General features: G+C 28.0%; 3 protein-coding genes and 2 long non-coding RNA genes across 6 annotated transcripts; 2 read left to right on the top strand and 3 right to left on the bottom strand.

The window, feature by feature from the left end:
• Positions 1–808: 808 nt before the first annotated feature.
• LOC123269537 lies at positions 809–1,418 on the bottom strand. The gene is made up of 2 exons (XR_006510448.1): positions 979–1,418; positions 809–853 (listed from the first exon to the last, which is right to left on the bottom strand). It is a non-coding gene; the product is annotated as an uncharacterized LOC123269537 (long non-coding RNA).
• Positions 1,419–2,034: 616 nt separating this feature from the next.
• On the bottom strand, positions 2,035–4,276 carry LOC123269292. Its single transcript, XR_006510374.1, has 4 exons — positions 3,750–4,276; positions 3,117–3,345; positions 2,868–3,006; positions 2,035–2,129 (listed from the first exon to the last, which is right to left on the bottom strand). It is a non-coding gene; the product is annotated as an uncharacterized LOC123269292 (long non-coding RNA).
• A 1,715-nt stretch (positions 4,277–5,991) lies between these two features.
• Positions 5,992–9,469, top strand: LOC123269284. 2 transcript variants are annotated; one of them, XM_044734885.1, is made up of 6 exons: positions 5,992–6,276; positions 7,524–7,812; positions 7,879–7,948; positions 8,549–8,729; positions 8,872–9,046; positions 9,131–9,469. In XM_044734885.1, the coding sequence occupies exons 1-6, from the start codon at positions 6,256–6,258 to the stop codon at positions 9,343–9,345; spliced, it is 951 nt and encodes a 316-aa protein (XP_044590820.1). In that variant the 5' UTR covers positions 5,992–6,255; the 3' UTR covers positions 9,346–9,469. The 2 variants fall into 2 exon arrangements, with proteins under 2 accessions (XP_044590820.1, XP_044590819.1); XM_044734884.1 differs by having other exon boundaries at positions 5,993–6,276; positions 7,524–7,948.
• Positions 9,470–10,128: 659 nt separating this feature from the next.
• LOC123269285 (Golgi phosphoprotein 3 homolog sauron) lies at positions 10,129–16,815 on the top strand. The gene is made up of 5 exons (XM_044734887.1): positions 10,129–10,598; positions 10,779–11,025; positions 11,108–11,283; positions 14,857–15,132; positions 16,581–16,815. Exons 1-4 carry the CDS (start codon positions 10,353–10,355, stop codon positions 15,103–15,105), a joined length of 918 nt encoding a protein of 305 aa, XP_044590822.1. The 5' UTR covers positions 10,129–10,352; the 3' UTR covers positions 15,106–15,132; positions 16,581–16,815.
• A 1,065-nt stretch (positions 16,816–17,880) lies between these two features.
• LOC123269280 (damage-control phosphatase ARMT1-like) lies at positions 17,881–21,782 on the bottom strand (the record flags this gene model as incomplete). The annotated part of the gene is given in 6 exon segments (XM_044734881.1): positions 17,881–18,361; positions 19,472–19,874; positions 19,948–20,133; positions 20,239–20,483; positions 21,297–21,402; positions 21,513–21,782. Coding segments are annotated over 6 exon segments (1,341 nt in total). The 3' UTR covers positions 17,881–18,019.
• Between the last annotated feature and the right edge of the window lie 2,657 nt (positions 21,783–24,439).

The raw sequence follows: 24,439 nt of genomic DNA, 5'->3' as shown, positions 1-24,439 counted from the left end.
TCTTATAATTATATTATTAATCAATTATTTGTCTGATTTGAATTTAAATAAACCGCTAATTTATATCCTATGTAGATGGCGGCATGTGCTGCTACATCACATATTATTGTGTTGGGTCTTCCATTGATGATTATATGGATGAGATGGGTTACTTGTCTGATGCACGAAGGCTAGATAGAAGGAGGACGCTGTTATGTCGTAATAACTATAATGCTTTGGGTTGCATCTGGCAGGTGACACTACTTGTCAGATAAACCATGATTTAAATGTGTTAATTAGTTACATTTATAATTTAAATTTATATTTATATTTTAAATAGATTCAGAATTCCTAGTTGATTTAATATTTGATTTAATTGCTGAGTTTGGTCGTTGAGTGCACACGTGTCTTCGAAAGAGAAACTTTAATGTCGAGAAAATAATACAAAGGAATATGGTATTAGGTTCTGAAAAACCATAAAATCTTTGAGTAAACACAGAACGTGTCCTTGCCACATGACAACTTCAAGTCCTTAAAAGAAAAGCCATAAAAGACACGTGTGGAAACTCAACGGTCTCTTGTTCTCTAAAAAACAAGGCACTACAACTGAATTTAACAACAAAATAAATAAATAATAATTTATTTATCCACTTTATTTTAAGTAACTAAATAACATAAATAAATGAGTATTTAGACGCTACAACATGTGTATGTATGTATGGATTTAATGTCACAATGGTTTTAGACAAATTTAATTACATATTGGAATAATTGAATAGTAAATGGTATTAAATTGAATTTAGAAATGATTAGCAAATATTAAAGTAAATTCCGCATCTGATATAATTTATTGAGCAGATAATACCTTAAAAGCCTTTTAAAATTATAACACGTTAATTGATTCTAATGAATATATGTTAATTAAATAATAATAAATAATAGATAAGGATAATCATTGTTAACAACGATCTGATATTATATTATTATTACTGTCTGTACCTCGACCAGGTTTTCTGCGGTTTCCCTAGGTCGCTGTGCTGAATTTAAAGCCAGGTAAATACAGGTACATGAATATGTAAGCCGGGCGCAGCCGCAAATAATAAGTGTTATATATAAATAAGTTTATATAAGTACATGTAAGATAGTATATTACGCACTATGTATAAGGGTAGTTCTAGCAATAGTATAGGTGTATACGTGTAACCATAGTGGGGGAACGTGAAGCTGAGCAGTCAGAGTTGAGACTTTGTGACTTCACTTCTCCCCGAGAGCTGTAACTATTCACTCCATCTCTCCGATTTCTAAATAAACATCAACATTAAGTTCAATTGAACTCTTATCATTTAAAATCATACCTTGCCACACAATCTCAATCAGTCATTTTTAAGTATATTTCAAATTAAATTATAAAATAAAATCCCGCGTGACAATAAACAACCCACTTGTAAATATACTTGATATCATTTGTAATTACTTTTTCAAAAATATATCTATAAGAAAAGTTTTTGAACGTGTTTTAATAAAAAACAAAATTTTTTATAAAAAAACTATTTTTATTTTCAACCTTGACATTTTTGGTTTGATTGCATTAAAAAGTAATTTATTTAATATAAAAATTTAATACATGCTTTAATAAAAAGTTACGGGCTTAACACTCCAATATAGTTAACAATTGCAATCAAATGCACTTTAAAATTAAAATACTGTTAGCCCTTAGCACTTAAAAAGTTTTTTAACGTTTAGTATAAAATTATTGGTATTTTAAAAATTGCTATCACCTTATAAAATCTTTTAAACTAATGATAAATTTTTATCTTTACATTTCTATGTTATTTATTATAAAAATTAATAATAAACTAGAAACATCCAGAAGAAATCATGTCAATCATGCCCTTAATTCTTATTTTGTTGTCTTAATAAATTTAACTCACTTAGTTCAGCTGCAGCGGTTGCTGCACGAATCTCTAATTTATACTTTTGTTTCAGGTGTTCTATTGTTAGATTATGTATCTCTTCTTCATGTTGACATTTCAGTTGAAATAATTCCTCTTCTTGCTTTATTATTTTTCTTAACCTTTCGCTTCTATAGAATTTCTCGTCTTCATTGGGTGGATTTTCTCTTCCTTTAGTTCTTTTCCTAGATTGTTGAGCTAAGATGATTTTAAAAATATTAATTAAAATTTGTCATTTGAGCTTGAAAGATCGCTGTTAGTATCGCTGAACAATTGTGTGCGTTTCGTTTTACGAATACGCCAAGTGGAGCATATAACGAAGCATCGGCAGGCGCTTGGATGGCTAAAGTCACCAAACCGAAGATTACAACTAGTAGCTAGTGAGTTTTATAAGGCGGTTTGTTTAATAAGTCCAAGTCTTTTCGGTGATCAGTTATTAGACAAAACTAGTGCTTCAGGTCGTAGGGAATTAGGTAAAACAAATTCACTGCAGGTGCCTTTTGCGCGTACAGCAGCTTATTATAAATCTTTCATTGTTACTGGTTGTAATTTTTGGAATAATCTACAAGTTGTTATTACATCAGCTGAGACTCTAGATAATTTCCGTCATAAATGTTATTTGTATTTGTTAGAGTTAGAAAAGAGTCAGTATGATTTAAGCACTTGATTGTAAACCTAATTTTGATTTTGAATGCGAAGAAAATGTCTGTGATTACTTGCTACTTTTGCACTAATATTTCTTTGTTTATAGTTTTATTATCATTGTTATTATTATTATATCAGTTTCTTACTACCTATGTATTTTCAACAATTTTGTAATTATTTGGATTTGTGGTCAAAAGGAGAATTATCTCCATGATCAGTAAATAAATAAATAAATAAATAAATAAAATATATATTTTAAGTATTATGGCTAATAAAACTATTTCTACCAACGATTTTTTAGTAACAATAGACGATGAGGGTTCACGTGGTAATTCTTCATCATCATTGCCATCATTCTCATCATCTGGGAATAGTTGTTTAAGGCTTATGTATTCTTCACATTCCATTGAGTCAACAGCATCATACTTAGCTAGATAAAAAATATTTCTTATAATTTCATTAATAGTGAACGATTAACCAAAATATATAAAAAAGTCAGAACAGCAAATATCTTAGTAGTTTTAAAAATAAAATAATTACAGAAGGAAAAAAAGATGAAAACGTCCCAGTAACTTCTTCTTCAGACATATTTGAAGAAAATAAAATCGGTGCAGTTTGGGGCAATAAGTGCAATATCAGGATCAACTTCAGAATCTGGAATTGATGGACCGCCACCAGTTGCAAGGCGATGTTGCTTTTCGGTTGTCAGCGCATTCCGTTGTTTGGTTTTTAGATTTGACCAAAGTTTTTTGAGTTGATCTGCGTTTCGCTGCAATATTTTTAAAAATTATTATAAATTCGGCATACTATGTATCAAAAAAATAAAAATGAAATTAACAGATAACTAACAATTTTTAATGGTTTCTCTTTGAAAAAATCACAATAAAACGCAGTTAACGAAAAAATTTCACATCCCAAGCGGCACAAATTTTTTTTTTGTTAATGTTTTGTTAAATTTAAGTTGACAATTATTAATTTTTTAACTTCTTGTTGAGTGAAATCTACCAAAAAGTTAACATTTTATTTTGAGACGCTTGGGATGTAGAAAATTTGAAAAACTAAAAGTCCAATTTTTCAAGAAAAACTTTCTAAAACTAATTTATTTGTAAAATTTAATTAAAAACTGATCAAGTGGCTGTTAATTTTAGAGTCATATTAAAAATTTAATTTTACCTTTTCAGTAATTATACTAGATGAATTAAAGTCGGTTGCGATGAAATCCCATGCTTTTTTTTTCACTTAATGTAGCAGCATCACTCTTTTTATTTTCAATTACTTGGGCATCATTTTTTAAAATTTGTAGAAAATATTTTTTTTCTACAGCGGTAAAATTAGTACTTTTTCCTTTTTTTGACATATTTTCTTCTGATCTTGCGGTAATAATTTTCTAGTGTAACTTGAATTTGAGGCTTACAATTTTCTAAGGTACATTTGTACATCTGTTTACAATTTTGAATAAAAAACTTCATTGTCAAAATTTAAGTACGTTTCAACCAATGAGATCGTTGGAAACATAAGAATTTTCACGGAAATTGACGAACACGCGTTGACTGCCGCAAGTTGTCACCAAGTTGGCGGCAACTCTTGGAAATGAACTCGGTTAGTGTCAACTTGTTGACCAAGTTGTTGACAAGAGTTGCTTCTGAAACTTTTTCACACCAAGTTGACGACAAGTTTCTCAAGAAATTTGGCGACACATTTGGCGGCAGTAGATTGGGCTCTTTTTTTCTCAGAAACTTGTCGCCAACAGTTACAAATTCGAAAGTTGACCGCAAGTTGTCGCTAAGTTGGTGGCAACTATCTGACACCAACTTGGTTGGTCTGAAACTCTGGCTATCAGGGTAACTTATAGGTAACTTCCCTGATAGCCACCTCGGCTCAAACTTTTATTCAATCTACTGCCGAAATTCGTAGCCAACTTGATAAAAAAAGTTGCAAACCAAACGTTTTTACTTAAGTTGTCTACAAGTTACACTGCAATTTGACGTCAAGACTTGCAGTACAAGTATTTTATTCAAATTGTAGTAAAATTGTAGTACAATTTAACCAAAAGTTCGGTGTTAACATGTATTCAAATTGGGGCTGTAGATTTTAGTCAATTTGCTTACAACTGTTGTACTGTAAAAATTTACGGCAAACTTGATGTCAAGTTAACTGTAACTGCTGAAATCCAACTACTTTTAATCAAAGCATGGCTATCAGGCGAGACCATCTTTTTCTCGCTTTGCTCTCACGGAGTTCAACGAAACTATCTCTGTCGCACTCCCAACAGCAGATCAATTGCAGTTTCGATTGGTTTCATCAAATACTATATATAGCTTAAAAATTTTATTTTTGTATACCTATTGTTAGCAAAATTTCCAAAAATTACTGAATTATATTCCAAGCGAGTTTAATTCAAAAATATATTGAACTTACCAATTAAACTTTATTAAAGTTGCACACATAATTGATTCCAAAATGAGTTATATATTTAGATAAAATCGGATCCGCCAGAGCGTACATAAAAATTGGAATATCGTGACAGAATAAATTAAAGAATTTTCTGTTTTAATCCAATTCACAATATATATTCTAAGGTAAAAGCCCCAATATATGATCATGTACCAGTATATGATCACTCCATGTATTTGTATATCTACCCTGATAGCCAGAGTTTCAGACCAACAAAGTTGGTGTCAAATAGTTGCCACCAACTTAGCGACAACTTGCGGTCAAGTTCCGAATTTGCCATTGTTGGCGTCACGTTGGCTACAAGTTTCTGAGAAAAAGAAGACCAATCTACTGCCGCAAGGTACAGGCACGTTGTCGTCAAAAAATAGCCGGCAACAAGTGAATAGAAAGTTGTACTCGAATTTGTACAGCAAGTTTCACGCAACTTTTTCTCTTATGATTCAAAGTATTATTTTTTCACAGCAAGTTGCGTTCAAAAGTACGAAGCAAGGTGCAACGCAAATTTTGCCTGAAAGTTGATAAGAATATTTAATGAATCTGAAGGAACATCTCAAACTGTAAAATATTTAAAACAACAAATGACGATAATTCATTAGCAGTAAAGGTGTACATCAAGTTTATATAATAATTGTTTTGTTACTATAACTAATAAATAAGTAGAAGTTAAAATTTGATAAAATTTATTTTAATTTAAACAAAAAATTATGTAAATATCAGGAGAAAAAAATGTCATCTATAATTACATATGGAATTATACATAAATTATAAATAAATTTTTTGAATGACAATACATTATATATGTATATTTAATTTAACATGATTACATATAATTAATTATATATAATTAATAATCCCAAGGTTATTATTAATTTTATTTTCACTCTCCCAATAACAATGATGTTTAATTTAATTTACTTTAATTTGATAACAATGGCTTCTTCACCAATATTAACGTTTCCAGTAAGCACTGTGATTTAAAGGTAGATTTAGGCATAGAGTTTCTGTAAAAAGATGTTCATGTTATTCTATCGTATGCTTAGTAGAAAGCGGCCATTGTTTTAAATTAATGCGCATCACAACACATACCATAATTATCATTATTAATATTTAGTTTTAATTAATTTGTGTTTAACATCACATAATAGTATCATAACAAATTATTTATGTTAAAATTAACATAAATCAATTGAGCGAGGTTTATTATTTGAATCTTATATCAAAAGTCATGCCAGCAGACAACGATGAGGTTAGTATTTTTTTTAATTCCTTGCTATTACTTTTTTTTTAAGTAATTAATGTATCAGTTGTTCTTAATTTGTTAATGCTATGCATTTAATAAAATACGATCACGCTTTGTTATCAATATATTTAATTTGAGAAACTTTCATTTATATGAATAAAAAAATTGATCACTGTGAATTAAATTTTGTTGATTTTATCTTCTCGTCAGTCATTTGTTATTTAAATATTAAACCTTAACGAATAACTTTTTGCTATCAATACATAATTAGAAATATAATCATTTACAGTCGAATTCGATATTTTTCTTCAATTATCTGTTTCAGTGGTCAAACAAAAAGGGTTCAATTTGTTAATTCAAATATTGAAATAAAATTTAAAAAATTGTTTTTTATTTATCTACTTTCCTTTAAATAATAGTAAGTTTTTTTATTCATACATTTAAGATTTCATTCTTCAGGAAAATTATTAAGGTGCCTGACTTCACTAATTAATATGTAATAAACTAATTTAAACTGTGCATGAATCTTCTTAAATATTATTTATCATAATTACTGATGGCTTTCACAGCGTTTACTCACAAGTTTCAAATTTTCTTGATCAAGTGTGGTGTTGCTTATTGAATATAGATTAAGCATTTACTTATAATATATTATACTAGAATTTGAATTTGCGCGCGCAAGCGCGCGCCTGACTGTAGCATTTGCATATATTTTCATGCTTATAATATATTCGACCAATCACGTTACGAATAGTTTGATGCCACATACATTTCATCTCAATTTTATATTAGGATAGGATTGTTTACAGCTGCAGATTACTAGTGTTCACCATATATATTCAATGACGGAGACCGATATTTATTGGTTTCTCAATCTCGTGACTAATATTTTGGAATTATGACAATTCGCAATAAAACAAATTAGTCATACATTATGTAAGAAAATTGTAAACATTATTTTCCAGCCTGTATTTTGGTTCATGATTCCTGTTTTTTACTTAATGTTAATTAGAGTTTTATATTTTATTTATTATGTTATATTATAACCCGCAGTCGATGTAACATTCCTATACCTATAGTTGATTCACCAATACTTTCTTCTTATTTAATTAAGTTCTTTATCATGTTGCACCTTATTTACAAGTGTGCAATATAATCTGTAAATTTTATTTTTATTTGTATATCTAACGGTAAATCTAAAACTATTTAAGTTTCATCTAATCTAATATATTTTTATTATTTTCTTTTATTAGAGCGGTAACGAGAGTGACAGCAGCACTAGTAGTAGTGTTACATTCAAGAAAAAACCTACATTCAAGATCAGTAAGGTTGCTCAGTTAGCACATTCTGTGAAACCAGGACAGAAATTAATTCCTGTGACAAATGGGAAACCGATTAAAATAATAGGCTTCCGCCCTTCATTAAAAGATCATCCAGGATCATTGCAAACGGTTAGCGTTTCTCAAAAACCTCCAGAGCCTCCACATAATGGTGGCGAACTTTCACAGAAACCAGGAGGGCCGTTACAGAATTCTAAAGAAGGTATTCAGACAACTGAAGGGGATCCTGTTAATCCAAAAGATCCACAGGAAGATGTTTTTATTCCAGATCAACACCCGGCAGGAAAAGTCCTTCTCGACATTTTAAACATTACGCAAAATAACACTTTGTTATTGAAGTAAGTTAACATTATTCTATATTTTGTAAATAATAATTATTTATACATTTATTATATAAGCTCATCAAGTTGCTAAGTACAGTTTTAACTTAGACATTTGATTGCATGCAGATATTTATTAAAGCTTGAAAAAGTTGATTCCCTTGAAATTCAAGATTTCAATCCAATCCTTTAATGATCGTTTTTTCTTACAGGATTTATGAATAGTCCTAAATAGTCCTATGAGTTGTAATAAATTCTAAAATAATGACTCACCCTGCACTTATATATTGTAATATTGTAATGATACTTTTGTATTTATACTAAAGTTTTTGTAAGTCTTGAAAAATGCACTGAGTTACGAACATCGAATTGGTATTTAACCCGTCAGAACTCACGTGAATTTTAGTTTCTCACTTGCACTACAGCGCCGCTCTATAAGTCGGATGTTGTTGCGTGAGCAAAATGCTCATAACGTGAGTGCTGACGGGTTAAGTTACCCCTACATAATTATCCTGATACTAATATTTTTGTACAAATTCATAGTTTTACTTGAAAAAAAATTCCGTAAAAAATTATTTTTTATGTAATAAAAACTTGATACAATTATTATGATTCCAGTGAATTATCAAAAAAAATGGATAAACAAGGCGAGCAATTATCCAAATTGTCGCAAATTGTTCATCAGCGTGGAAATCCAACGATTGCATCGACAATAGCCAAACCTGACTTCGTACCGTTCCACACTGCGGCGGAAGTTAAAGAATATGAAAAAGCTACAGAAGAAAACAGAACTAAATTAGTAAGTATAATATTATAATTAGTATTTAAACTTAAAATATAAAACATTAACAGAGATTAGTTACAGTACAAACATAATGTAATAATTCGATACTTAAGAGTTTATTAATAGCCCATAATTGATATTATTTTTTTATTTACAGAGAAATTATATTAGTGCTTTTAAAGGAGGAAGATGTGTAATGGATAACGTTCGATATATTTTGAAAAATAATTTACTCATGATGGAGGAGCTGTTAATCACTTACAATTACTTTGAACCCAGTAAAGGGAAACCAAACACTTTGGCTGGTTCCATGCTCGATCGTGATTTTCTCTGTAAGTATTATGAAGTTTTAATTTTCTTATAATTTTCCGAATTAATATTTTTATTTCATTCATTAATATTATACATTATTTCAGCGGCTTTAAGATCGGTGTACCCTAATTTAACTGTGCAACAATATCATGAAGCTTTAAAAACTGCACTGAAAGCAGCAGATTCTCGAATGAGAGTAAAAACTAAATCCGCCTCAGAACCACCGAAAAAGAGGAAGAAAAGCACGGATTTTTCTGAAGATTTTTATTCTAAGTCATCTGAAAATCATCCTCCAGTGGATCAGCATTTCTTAAATTAATATTTTTTAATTAAGTATTTTTTTCATTTAAAATATATATTAATTGTAAGGAGGTATATATAACTTATAGAATGTCAACTATTTAGGTTACAGAAACAAATATAATTTTCTATTTTATTACAAACACTAAGCATATTATTTCATCATTATAATTAACACAAAGTAATTAATTAAATTAAAATTTCCGGTGACAAATGAATATATATATATATATATATATATATGCATACTGCTAATTATGCCATCTGGTGGCAGAATCATTAAAACTCGTATCTGATAAGAACAAATACAATATTATCGGTATTATTAATCGATAAATTATCGTCTCGGGTGGTAAAAAATAATATTTCAGTCGACTGATCAATTGGTCAAAAGTTGAAGGAAAGTTGGCGAAAAGTTGACAGCAAGTATTTCTTTACAACTATTGCCATCTTCTTGACGCCACCTTGCGGCAGTAACTTTCCGTTTATTTGGGATTACTTTTGTCGTCAAGTTTCGGCCAACTTGGCTATCAGGGTATATTCACAAATATAGGTATACAAATACATGGAGTGATCATATACTGGTACATGATCATATATTGGGGCTTTTACCTTATAGGGTTGTAAGGCTTTTTTTTTATACATTATTACATTCGACTAAAAGTAATAAATTTAAAATTAAACAGAGAAAAAAACTTTGATGATAAATTATCATCACTTCCGTTGTAAAAGAAAGTGTCATTGACCGTCAATGACATCTAGTGGATAAAGATTTATTACTCAAACGTGTCATTTACGATTGCTGATTATTATTATGAAAAACCTTAAAAGACAGCAGAACAGTAATAGACAAGCCATTTTGAAATGAATTTAATGTTATTATCGACATCAACAAGTATTGTTATTGTGCAGTAGATGTTGTTAATCAAAATTATAGCCGTGAAGATTAGAATCAAGTAGTTGAAGTTTTGTTACGTGATTACAAATACAGAACAAAATTAAACGTTTCGTTAAAAGAAAAATAGGATGAATCGTACTGACGGTTTAGTTCAAAGACGAAGAGTAGTTAATAGTGGTAATACTATAGGTCAGGATGGAAATTCTGATCCTAATGGAGTTTACAATGATCAGTCATCTGGCCACGCACCTGACGTTGAGGGTAATTCATTGAAAGATTTTAATTCCAACCCAACTGTCGATGAAGATTCAGACAAAGAGACCAGATTAACGTTAATGGAAGAAGTTTTGTTGCTTGGATTGAAAGATAAAGAGGTAGAACACCAGCTTTTTTTAATCTTTTAAAAAATAATTTGTTATTATTATCTATCGGCAGACATGAAATCAGATTAGGATCTAAGGAGTAAAAATTTTGATGACTTAATTACAAAAGTTTGCATGATCATAAGATAACTAATTGAAAGTAATATTGATCCTTTGTTATTTTTTACGCAGGGTTATACTTCATTTTGGAATGACTGTATAAGTTCTGGACTGAGAGGTTGCATATTAGCAGAATTAGGTCTCCGCGGCAGAGTCGAATTGGAAAAAGCTGGAATGCGAAAACGTGGTTTGTTAGCTAGAAAATTATTAGTAAAAAATGATGCTCCTACTGGAGATGTACTATTGGATGAAGCTTTGAAACATTTGAAAGAATATGAACCACCGGAACCAGTTCAAAGTTGGATTGAATACTTGAGCGGTTTGTTGTTGAAAATAATTTTATTAGATATAATTGAGTTATGTATTATTTATTGTTGATTAAATTCAATTTTTGCTTTTAGGAGAAACATGGAATCCCTTAAAACTGAGGTATCAATTAAAAAATGTTAGAGAACGATTGGCTAAAAACTTAGTTGAAAAGGGTGTTCTCACAACAGAGAAACAAAATTTTTTATTATTTGATATGACCACACACCCATTGACTGACAATTTAGCTAAAACTCGACTTGTTAAAAAGGTATTTATTATTATACATTAATTTTTATTGAAGAGGTACAGGACTTTTACGAAAATATTATTAAATTTTTAGACTTAATAAAATAGTTGCCATATTCAGCTCTTCGAGCTCAAAGATACCATTTATGTGTTATTTTGAGCTCAAAAGTCTGATAGTAATTTGATAAAACGCTATTTTTTGAATTTTCAAATGGCAATAACTTTTGAATGAATGAACCGATTTTCACGTAGTTGGCGGCACTTAACGCAGTTTTTTAAGCCTCATGAAGAATTAATAAATAAGATTGAATTGATCAAACTAGGAATTTCAGAGTAATTCCGAAAAAACACTTTTTTCGGTTTTCTTTCGTTCAGGATATCTCTCGAACGAATCAACCGATTTTTACCGGATTGGCAGCGATCGACGTGGTTTATCAAGGTTAAGAGCTGGTTATTTTTTGGAGTTGATCGACAGAGCCGATTAAAAATTATTCCAAAAAAACCACATTTAAAAAAAATTTTTTTTTTTATTTTTTTGAGATTTCTCAAAATCTACCGGTCCGAATCGATTCAAATTGTATTTTAAACATTATTTATGTTAGAAATGTATTATTTTATATAAACGCAATGTTAATTATACACTTTTTTATGATTTTGTTGCAACATATATCTACTAATTATTTTAATAAATGGAAAATCATTAAACAGCAAGTTAAATATTACATTTTTTTAAAGTACAATTTTTAGAAGAGTTAATCATTCCTATATAGTTCTTACTATTTGTAAAAACTGACTGAGAAATGGACTTAGTAATCAATGATCTGTCCTGTGCCTCTTTATAATTAATGAATTTTGCCTCGGTTTCAAAACTATTTAATTAAATACACGATTGGTAATCCACGTAGTCTTATTAATTTGCGTATCATTCGATAGATAATTTAATGGAGATTAATTCTGTCATTGGTAAAAATTAATTTAAGATAATAGAATCAGAAAAAAATATCGAAATAGTTAAAAGAAAATTCCTGTCAATCAGCACATTTTCCGTTTGGAACACGATAACTTGCGTAAAAATTCACGAATTCAATCAGTTTTTTTTTATTAGCTTGAGATCCACTTTGCGGAGATTGGTATTGCAAATAGTCATCTTAATTGGTGTTGTTTAATCGTTATTAATGAAAAATTAAAATAATAAAAAAAAAATATACACATGAGTGTTTGTATACCTATATATATATGTATATCCGTATCAGTAAATGTTCTACCGACGTGCATGACAGCTGATGCTGGCGCACACTCAGTGCCCATGATCAGTTTAAAAAACACCGTGCGAAATTTGAAATGAAAAAACAAATAAAATAAATAAAAAACAGAAATTGTATTTGAAAGTAATAAAAAAAAAATAGCAAATAGCAAAAGTAATATTTAAATAAATCAAAAAGTAAAGTAATATTTAAAATAAAATTAAAAAAAAATATTTTTTCAGAACATGAACTACTTTTTTTTTATTTATCCAACGAATGAGCATTGTAAGTTGTGCACTTTTGGATTTGCCAAACATCTTAACTTTAAAGCTGAAAAAAAAAAAAAAAAACTAAGAAAAAATCTTCAAGTACTGTAAATTTTAATATTTTTAATATTTAAAGCTGTAAAAGACATATATTCCAAAAATAAAGAAATAAACAAAAATTTTTTTGTTTATTACATGAATAGTGAATATTGGTGTTGAAAAAAAATTAATATTGACAATTACTAGGATGATTAAAAAAAAACATTTATTTTTGTTGAAAATTTCGTTGAAAGTTCAAAAGTCTCGTTCGATATAATAAACTGTTAATATAAATATCAAATGGTCTGAATCGCACTTTTCGATTTTCCACAAGAATAACATGAAAAAGTTTTTTTGCTCTTTCTGATTTTTGTAACTAAATAACGATACGCCATAAAAGAAACCTCTCAACATTTTCTTGCTTAGATGATTATTTATCTTAAACATAAATTTAAACTTTAAGAGATAATTCTTCGTTTTTTTCTTATCATAGTAATAGAATTAAACACTTGGAGGAAAAAAGAAATAAAGGATGAACCGTCTCAGTGGCATTTATTAGATTTTATAAATAACAGTAAAAATTAATTTTTTTTTTTTAATTTCAATTGATATTGAAAATTCTGATAGCTTAGTATTAGAAATTGCCTTTTATTTAACCTCTTAATTTTAGTTGCTGAGTAAAAAACATTTGTTTTCATGATTACGTAACAGTTAAGAAAATAATACACTGATTAATTTGAATCCATTATGACAGTTGAGTTATTACGGCAATTGGAAATTTTTCCGCATTTTTGAAATTTATTTCTTCAACATGGGTACAGAAATTAGTTCATTTTATACATTTTTATCCTCTTCAGGCTTGTTTGAAAAATGTTTGAGTCTCAAGCTATCCCGAAAACTCTTCATTACTTTCAAGTGTAAATTGCTCATTATTTAATGAGTTATTCGATTTTGATGCAGTTTGCGGGATTATTTTGTGTCGTTTCTTTCGTAAAAAAGATATATGTGTTTCTATATTGATCGGCTAAGCTATATTGAAATTAGATAAAAAAAAAGGACTCTAAAATCTAATTAGGTCTCAGATCACCCTTCTAAAACTGTGAATTGTATCACATGAAGTTGATTCGTTCAGGAAAGATATACCACAACGAAAAATAAAACATACACATGCATACACAAAAGCATTTTTAGAAAATATTTTCATTGTTTCATATAGTGAAAATTTTCTTAAGTTCATGGGCTCTTATTAATAAGAGAACTTAAAAAAATTAGGCAAACGGTTGACCTTAAAGGCCATCCCTGCAACTTCCTGCTAATTCCTTACTTTAAGCGCTCAAAATTACACTTATTACGGTTTTGAGCTTTTCGAGCTCAAAAATATGATTTTCGTGTCATTATGAGCTCTCCGAGCTCAAAAAGATAGCTAGTCTATGCTTTTGAGTTCTTCGAGCTTAAAAGTCTGATAGAAGTTTAATAAAACACTATTTTTTGAATTTTCAAACCGCAATAACTTTTAAATGAACGAACCGATTTTCTCGCAGTTTACTGAATTCAACGCAGCTTTTTGAGCTCTTTAAAGAATCTTAGAGCTTGAATTGGTCAGACTAAAAATTACATAGAAATTCTGAAACAAACATTTTTTTCGTTAACCATAACTCACGAACGAATCAACCGATTTTGACCGGCTTGGCGGCAATCGACATGGCTTTTTGATGTTAAGAGCTGATTAGTTTTTGGAACTGGTCGGTAAAGCCGTTTAAAAGTTTAACACACACACACAGGCATACGGACATCATCGCGGATACATTCGGAGTAGCTTCCTAAGACCCCAAAACGTTAACATCAATTGAAAACTTGATTTTCGAAAAACGGAGTAAAACCAATAACTTCCCAATTTTTGAAAATTTTCAATTTTCTTAGCGGGAAGTTAAAAATTTTGCTTTATAATACTTATGTGTTAAAAATTTATAAAGTCATTTTCTGTTGTTTTTTTTTCTCTTTTTTATTTATTATCGAGCATGAAATTATTTACAACACATGTTTTAGATACAAGAAGCTGTTTTATGTCGTTGGGTAAATGATGCCAGTCGAATGGATAGAAGAATTCTCGCACTTGTTTTCCTAGCGCACGCTGCAGATGTATTAGAAAATGCATTTGCACCTCTATCAGATGATGATTATGAAGTAGCTATGCTTCGTGTTAGAAAATTATTAGAACTTGATTTTGAAGCAGAAGCCAATAAACCCAATGCAAATCAAGTTTTATGGGCAGTATTTGCTGCATTTACAAAGTAACATTATACTATAAATAATAAATATGAGGTATGAATTCACATCTTGATCAAATTTTATGTTGTAGTATTGATTTTATTTATCGAACTTTGTTTAACATCTTATCATCAAAGTATTAATGATTTTACAAAATAATTTAAATTTATGAAATAATATCGGCATTTTAATATTTGTGACATATCAAATCCACTAAGATAGAGAAAAAATATGTATTATATATTAACATAAGATTACATTAAACTTATTTAAAAAATAGTAAACTTTGCTGTTGTCAATTTTAAAATAACTGATCCAGAAATCCTACGATTATAGGACAATTTATTAATTATATTTTTTGTAGCTTAATTTTTATAATAATAAAAATGAAACTTACTTGTTATAAAAATTAAAAATTAATACATTTAATGGAAGTTTTATTATCGATTTATAACGGAATTCACATGAATAGAAAATAGAAAATTTTTAATTACTTGTACAAAGTAAAAAATTTTTAGTTATTGCGGTAAAAAAAATTTGGGTTCAAAGTTTTATGCTAAATATTGAATACTTATGTGTGTTAATTTGATACAATCGTCCTGTTTCAACGGACTTTATACATTAAAACCAAGTTTTAATGCCAACAATTAAAAAATATTTAGTTTTTCAAAGTTCTTTGCAAACCTTGTTCATTCATTATAATAAAACGATATTTATAATTTTTGGAATAAATACGGTATTATTCTATCTAGAAATTGAGTACAAACTCTTTTCAAAATCAAATGCATCATTACCGGAAACACACACAACTTCGAATTTATTAATTTTCAGTCAATTGCAGCAAAAGTTTTTTTTAACAATAAAAAATCCTGTTATCAGTAAAAAATAAATATTTCAACGTTGTTTACATGAAAAATTTAATTTTTTACGAGTTAAAAGCTTCTCCTTTATCGAAAATATTTTTTCAATAAAAATACTTTTTTTAGATAAGTTATCAGTTAAAAATTCCAATTAAGTTATCTTTTAGAAAAACTAAAAAACTTGTACTTGATTTAACTATTTTTGAAGATCATCTAGTGATTGACAGATTCACCGGAATATTTTTTCATTATCGTTAGTAAAGAGACAATCTTAAATTTTTCATATCAACTAGTGAAATCTAATACTCAACCTCTCAGAATATTAAAGATTATAAAACCTCATACATGCTTACTGTAGTTTTGAAAATTTGAAAAACTAATTAAAAAAACTAATTTTCAGGCTTGTAATAAAAAAATTAAATACCGTACTTGCAAATGAATTGTAGTATTTTTTTTCTTTTTGCTTAATTAATTTCTCTATATTATTTTTAATTTTCTAATCTCAAAGGGTTATTTGTTCATTAATTTCTCAATATAATTGTAATTTATCAACATTGCAGAGAAATATTTTGAACAATTATTTTAGAATGATAAAGAAGAGTAAATTGATAAAATGATTAATTTTTATTCATATGTTAACAGGATTCTACTCTAAACGTGACATAAATCACGATTAAGTGGTTAAAGCTATTATAATTGTACTACTTTCAATGGAATAATTCTTCCACAATGATTCATCTTCCCAACACTTGCTGGCAAGAAATTAAGCAAAAAAGATGATGGTGAAACATTTCATATGGAATTTTTTCTTTTTTGAGCTACAAAGTAATGTTGAGGAAATTTTAAGTCTATTTATTGTAAGATGTCGATTGAAAAAGAAAAAACATATATGTGTGTTTACATATATGTTTACGATATTGTTAAACTCACTTATTATTATTATTTTTACTCCCTAATGATCATCTTCAGCCAGATAAAAAGAACATAGTGGCTTACTATACTGTTGCGCACAGAAGTAAGTCGTGCGATAAAAATAACAAGGTTGAATATACTTCGATAGTAGTGAATGCTTTACAAAATTTTTACAAAGCGTTCATTATTGTCCAAGCACATCGAACTTTTTTATTCTAAAATCGCTATTGATATATACTATAGGAAACAGTGACCAATGTAATGGCATTTTTTCCGTGTCCAAAATTCATTCCAATACTAATCTCAACTTATATGATTTAATTGTAAATTAATGTAGTATATTATTTTAGCAATGATTCGAAATTGTTATCCATTAACACAGATTAATTATATTATTGTAGTTAATAGCACAAATTATAATTGATGTTATTTTTTTCTAATGTATCTTTATTTTACATAAAAGCTATTTCTTTATAAATTAAGTTGTGATTAGTTCGTTAGAGATATATAAAAAAAACATTGTTTTAAAATGTATTATACGATCAAATTATTTCAAATATATGTTTAATCATATATACACTGATGAAAAAATTAACTTAATTCAAGAAAAAAATTCTTGACGAAAGGACATAATTTTCGAGTTAGATGAACTTGGATCAAGTGAATAAAATCTTGGTCTGAGAAAGTATTCTCGATTCGAGTAAATCCTACTTGATTAAAAAATGTTTTTATTTGATTGAAAATGATGGAATTCTTTAAAATTATGTTCTTGGTTTAAGAATTTCTATCTTTGATCAAATTGATTTATTTTTATCAGTGTATAATATTTAAAATGTATCATCTTACAATTGTTAGATGGTTCTATCGAAAATTGAAAAATATCGTTGTATTATTTAATATAGAATAACCAACTGTACAAATATTCATAGATTGCAAAAATATTACGTATTTACAGATACTAGTTACTTAATGTCATATTTCTTAGTGATTATCTTATTAAAATATATTAAACTTAAAGAAATAAATATGATTTTACATAGACAAGATCATGTTTTATTTTTAATCATTAATATTATGAAATAAATCAATAAAATAAGACGCTCATACAATATTTACATTCCCACTCTGTATTTTACAGAAAATATTAATTTTAAAGTAAAGTTGTTTTTTTATAAATTATGATCAACGAAGTAGGAATGAATGAGACCGTATTGGCCGGTTTCCATCCAATTTTCTTGTTTACAAAATAGTTCATTTACTTTTTTATGAGGCACGCCGACAATCAAATCAGCTTTTACTGTTCTTAATGTTACTATATTAGTCGGCTGAAATCCTCGGAGTGCTGTTTTCAAATCAGTTTCATAGTCCCAGTTGATATCTCCCATTAGTTTTCGATAATTTAAATCTCCTTTAAATATAATTAAAATAGCTTCAGATAGCTTATTATACAGCGGTAGTGATTCCACTTTCATTTGTGAAAAATCATATGGTTCTGTCCAAAAAGATTCAATCTATAAAAAATTAATATCTAATTATAGAGATTGCTTTAATACCTGATTATCATAATAAATAAAAATTGTTTTTTATGAAAAATATAAAAATATTTTACGCAAAAAAATTAATTAATGATAAGAATAATCTTGAAGTCATATAATTCTCATTATTTATCGAGATCTCATATTTTATAACAACAGAGTGTTTATTTTACAACAGTCATCAAAGAGATAAGAATTTATTGAAAATTTTTAATAAATTAGTAGAGTAAAGTTTAAGTTATTTTTAAAAATACAATTATAAATTTTTAAAAAGGAAGATTAAAAAAAAGTCCGAAAAAATTCATAAACATCTATCATTTGCTTTAAAAATATGAACTTTTGAAGGAAATCGGAAATTCTTGTAGAAAATCATCTTGCTATAAGTTTGGCTATGAAATGTAAAAATTAATAAAGTTTATTGAAAATAAAGATTAGGACATTTTTTAACTCAACGAGATCAGCTCTTTATGAGTTCTTGAAGAAAAAAAAAAAAAGTTTTTTTTTTCCTTTAAAAATACTCATTCTTATTTTTATCGATAGTTATTTATGTCATAAAAAACTAAAAATGGCACTAGGTTAAAAAAACTCATAACAAAACTACTGGCCATAATTATGGAGAGAAAATAACTTACAAAAAAAAAGTAAATTTTTGATTTTTAACTCACAAAATTTGTTCCTACAACACATTTTGGACAAAAATAATTAATAATTTCACGAGATTTATACATTTCCGATGCTTTTTTACAGTTCGATTTGTGCAATTGAATTATTATAATTATTTAAATATAAACACTTTTGGTGCTCTTTATAATTTAGCTTAATTTTTTTCTTAAAAAAGTACAATTCATAACTAATGAAACGAAAAAATTATATTAATAAATACATTTTAGATTATTTCAATATGCAGCTGAAGCATTTCCAAGAGTGTCATATATAATTAATGAAGTATAAAAATTTTCAGATCAAAAATATTATTTTCACTCAAGTTGTAATTGTTGTGAGTTGTCAAGGCTAGAAATATTTTAAAACGCAAATTATTTCGATCGGCCTGACTCAAAATATCGTAATATCTAATTTCATACATACTTCAACAGTCCATTTATTATCTTCTAGATACTTTGAACAACGATGACCCAATTTCATTAAATTTTTATGATTTGAATTTTTCATAGTGTCAATTGTCCAAAATAAATCCCGTTCAGTTACATCACTGACAAACCAGGGAATACTTTTCACATAAAACCTAATTTTTTTAGCGAAATTATTTTCGATTAAGAATGCAGCGATACAAAAATCAGTGAATAATTCATATCCTGCATTGTCCAGAAAGATGTCTATGGTAGTGCCTTTTTTATCAGCACGAAAATGATTAAGACGAGTCCAAATTAAATCACTATGATCAATTAAAATATTTTCATCTAACGTCTTTGTTTGATCTACCATGTCTTCTATTTTAACTGCACTACCTTGGCTCAGAGATAGGTCACATCTGCAATTTAAGAATTTTTTTTTTAATTAAAAAATTTGAGCTTATAATTTAATTATTTAATAATGAAACATACTTATTTCCCCAAAGAGCTGATTTCAGGAGATTTGTAAAACAATTTTTTTGATTATCAATTAAATTACTTTCTGATTCATTCAACACCTTCATAGTGTAATTCGCTAACACAGAAATTGTTTCTAGAGATGTAGTAAAATTATCGTGCTTTTGTTTTTCAAAATAATCGTAAGTCAATAACGTAGTTCTATCGTGATTATAGACATGATTGAAAATTTTTAGTTATTTATCAAGTACATCTTATAGCAAGTCTCAGAGTTACTTATTAATGTTGATTTTTATTTTTACTCACGTTGATAAAAAAATATGAGCTACTCGACGATACATATAACATTCACTGAATAACCATACAGAATTATACCATGTAGACAAATTTGCGTTTTTAAATTGTTGATTTTTAATACACTCATTCCATTTTGAGATATCTTCTTTCCCATTTTCAGATGAACTCATAAATTTTAATGGTTTATTTGTCATCATTTCACTTTTTAGTTCACTCAATTGCCCTATTACTTGTTTTAGCTCCTCAGAACAATTCTGTAACGTTAACAATTGATATTTCATTACACAGGTAAGAGAAAATTGGGTGATATTGAAACTTAATAGTCCAGTTGATCTGAAAATACAATGATCGTAGTTGAAAAGTTTTAGGCTATTTATAATTTTAACTTTTTTTATCCTTCCTAATTCTAAAATAATTCTTCGACCATGAACATGAAGTAAGGCTTGATTTTAATTTGTGTAGAAAATAATAATATTGCAACTAAATTTACGCTAAAATATGTCGTAAGCTAATGAAATATATTTGATACGCTGCAGATAAAATTTAGAGAAGAGATTAACGAACAAAATTCACTTTGATTAAAAAAAAGGATTAAAATTGGACTTTTAATTTGTGAATCCTTTGAAATAGCCAATAGTTTACGGTATATGCATTTTTTATTGTAATATTTGGCAGTTTAGAGTGAGCGTTATGAACAAGTAGTTCTTACTCTGCGAAAAACCGATAAATTAAAAAATTTTGTTTTCAATTACAGTTTTTGTCTTCTATTATCAGGAAAAAAGTTCCACTAAATTTAGGAAAAAATCTGTTACAAGTATTATCGTGAAAAATACAATTTTATTGTACTCCACTTTGATAATAATTAATGCTAACAAATTTTTTTTTTTACTTTTAAAATTTACAGGTCGACGTTGGGAGTTTCAATGTGTAAAACATGGAAGTGGGTTTGATGTCCTCTAAAATTATTGTGAATGTGCGAGTTGGCAACGGCGACAGTAGATAAAAAAGACATTAAAATCATATTATTTGCAAGCCGGTTGAACTGATAAAAATTTCACTGATCTTACCGAACCATATTTTGTAATTATTGAATCTTTGCATTGGCTTATATTATCAATAATACTTGTGATGATGACAGGCAAGCGATCCTTTATCGTTTTATAAGCGAAGCTCCTGAAATAAAACAGTCAATTATCATCACAAACTATCATAACTCTATATTTAATGAATAATAATAATAATCTTAACATTAAAAACTCAATTAAATAATGAAAACAACTAACTTTTCATATTTTCCAGAAAGAAATTTACCGAACGGGGTTTTCAAATTTTGAATTTCCATCGTGTCAAGTAAAAAACAAATGAATAATAATTTATTTCTAAATATGGATTCACAACTACTTTCCACCTGGAGAAGTGATTCTTGGTTATGTTTTGTCCGGATTATACTACATCATCACTCGTGTTTTGTGTGACAAGGCCATGTTCGTGAATCGTTTTTAAGTGAAACTAGAGTTATGTACGCGCGCAAGCGCGCGCCTAAATATAAAGTAAAGTCGTCCCGTCCAGTAAGTCGCCGTCGGGTACTTTCGGGTTTTTTCCCCCACTTCCTCAATTTTGCCCCTTCTTAGTAAACCAAGCGGGATTTTGTAAGCGATGTCTGTAGTCACGGCTGATCTGTTGATAAAGAGCAAGGACAGCTATTCTTTACGGTAGCAGTCGGTAATTTGTGAATCTTAAAAAAGTAATAGTTATTCCCACGTATAGATGTCAGCACCAGGGACTTATTCCGATAATTATTCAAATAAGAGGCTGGAGATCATTTTATTAAATTTATATATTAGTTTATTCAATATTTGTATTTACTAGCTCCTGATAAATATTATTGTGATAAATAAATAATTTTATTGAATTATTTTGGCCACTTGTGACTCCGACGTCCCCTTTCGAATTTGCTGGAAGTTTTTTTATTCTTGTTTACCTTATATAAGGCTTTATTTTAATTTTTTTTCTTAAATCAAAGAAAAATTTTAATTTTTTAATAACTATAGCTTTTTTAATACTCGACTCAATGGGAGTTTAAAAAAAATTATAATCATCAGATATTTACTAATTTCATCATAAAATTTTAAATTTCATAATTAGAAAATTAATATAAAAACAATCAAGAGCTGAAATTTTCAATTTGAATAAATAAAAATTTAAAAATAAAGTAGACATTAAAAAAACCATAAAATGTTTTTTAATATTTATTTACAATATTTCCACAGTTTTTAGACAGTGAGACCTGCGTTTATCGATCTTTTAAACATTACCTGTAATTTATATTAATTACAGTTAAAATTACAAATTAATAATTACTAATCGGTAATTAATCTAACATACAATTAAGCATTCTTGGTCTCGCTACAAGTCAATATAAATTTATTTATAAATTTTGTTTATTTATCAATACATGTTTTTATTTGTATAAGAAAAAACATCCACCGTGATCAATACAAAGAAAAATAAAACAATGTTAATGATCAAACTTTCGCAAAATAAACATGTCCCGAGTGTGACGTTCTAAAACAAAAAGTAACCAACTGATTAACGACCACAAATTAATTAATTTATTAATCAATAAGTATGAAACCAACGTTTGTTATTTCATATTCAATTCATAGTTTATAAATAAGTCACACTCTTTTATTGCCTATTTTATAATCGTGTCAAAACAATTAAACTAAATTTTTGATTTCAATGTCCTAAGCACAAAACTTTTACATTAAAAAAAATATGTACATACTTCCGTAGTATAAATAATATATTTTGTCTGTAATCAACAACCAGTTAAATAAAATGCAATGTGAAAATGTGAAACGCCAAGAGTTGTGTGACTCATTTTTATTTACTGCCAGAGATTTTTTTATTTCAAACAATAAAAATTTACCAGATGTAATCTAAAAATCTAAAATCTATCATATAGACAAAAAGCAAAAGAACAATTATTATAAGTGAGAAGTATTAATTATATTTAATAACATAAATTATCATTATCGTTGACATTATTGAAATATTAGCGGATAGTTCATCGAAACTTGCCCGTTGACAAGTAATCTCTCGATGGCGGGACATTAATGTCTCCAAAAGTCGCTATCAAAGCTTGGATACTGGCTTCTTCGTTGACGAATGCCATCGCCGTAAGTTGTTCTAGTTGCGCAAGGTAGCGTTCCCTAGGTGGTGAGGCCTTGCCTGTCAACGTTCTCCTGGTGGAGCGTCATCGAAGAGACGTGTGCTAGCAGATTTGAAAAGGCGTGCTGAGGGCTTGCGAAAGGTTCCTGAGTTCCTGGGTATTGATCCGGTTCCTGTTCAACTTTCTGGAGCAGACATCCCTGTTCCAGTTGTGCCAGTCTGACCCGTTGTAGCTCCAGTGGTAGTTCCTGCAAGGTAAATATTTTTTTCAATTATTTATTGTGACAAATGAGGTAAAAGCTACAATTTTTTTAAATATTGTGTTGATTTTTATTACGAATTAATGATGAAAAAAAAATATTTTTATAAAAAATTTGCACTTGTAATTTTTTCTAATTTTTACAAGGGAATGAAAATTTTTAATTAAAAATTCTAAAAATTTTTTATTTCAGCTAATTTTTATAACGACATTAGCTGACAATTATTTTATTATTATTACAAATTATTTATAAAAAATACTTTTGAAATTGTATTTGTAATTATAACACTGAAGTTGACGGACATTAAAAATTACTTTAGAATTTTATATTAATTAAATTATTATAAAAAAAATTTAATTAAAAAATTCCACTTGTGAAAACTTATAAAAATTACAAGTGAAAATTTTTAAAAGCATTTTTTTATAGTAATTTTTAGAATTAACAGCTGACTGCTAACTTCAATATTATCTTCTAATTTTGACAAGAACATTTTTTTAAAAAATATTTTCATAATTTAGTTATAGAAATTTGAAAAATTGACAATTTCTTTAATTTCAGTTTTTCAAATTTTTTTTATCAATTTAAGCAAAATATTTTATTAAAATTTCACCAACAATTACTTGTAATTTTTGTGTATTTTTTATAAAAATTTGGTGGCAAAAAAAAAAATTTTAAAAACTTTCAGGTGTTTTATCTTTTACTATGATTTTTGAGTCTTACGTGTCTTTATCAACGGCGTTGAAAATTTATTTTACCAATTGCCATGCTGTCGGCGA

The sequence above is a fragment of the Cotesia glomerata genome, linkage group LG7, assembly GCF_020080835.1.
Source record: "Cotesia glomerata isolate CgM1 linkage group LG7, MPM_Cglom_v2.3, whole genome shotgun sequence".
NCBI classification, from domain to species: Eukaryota; Metazoa; Arthropoda; class Insecta; order Hymenoptera; family Braconidae; genus Cotesia; species Cotesia glomerata.
The sequence above is the reverse complement of the archived record's forward strand: the minus strand, read 5'-3'. Positions and strand labels throughout refer to the sequence as shown.

Bases quoted from the DNA above. Each gene is read 5' to 3' on its own strand.
- LOC123269284 (XM_044734884.1), top strand. From the start codon at position 6,256: ATGCCAGCAGACAACGATGAG. The intron at 6,277-7,523 runs GTTAGTATTTTT...TTCTTTTATTAG, and splicing joins TGCCAGCAGACAACGATGAG to AGCGGTAACGAGAGTGACAG. The intron at 9,047-9,130 runs GTAAGTATTATG...ACATTATTTCAG, and splicing joins GCTCGATCGTGATTTTCTCT to CGGCTTTAAGATCGGTGTAC.
- LOC123269285 (XM_044734887.1), top strand. From the start codon at position 10,353: ATGAATCGTACTGACGGTTTAGTTCAAAGACGAAGAGTAGTTAATAGT. The intron at 10,599-10,778 runs GTAGAACACCAG...TTTTTTACGCAG, and splicing joins TTGGATTGAAAGATAAAGAG to GGTTATACTTCATTTTGGAA. The intron at 11,026-11,107 runs GTTTGTTGTTGA...TTTTGCTTTTAG, and splicing joins TTGGATTGAATACTTGAGCG to GAGAAACATGGAATCCCTTA.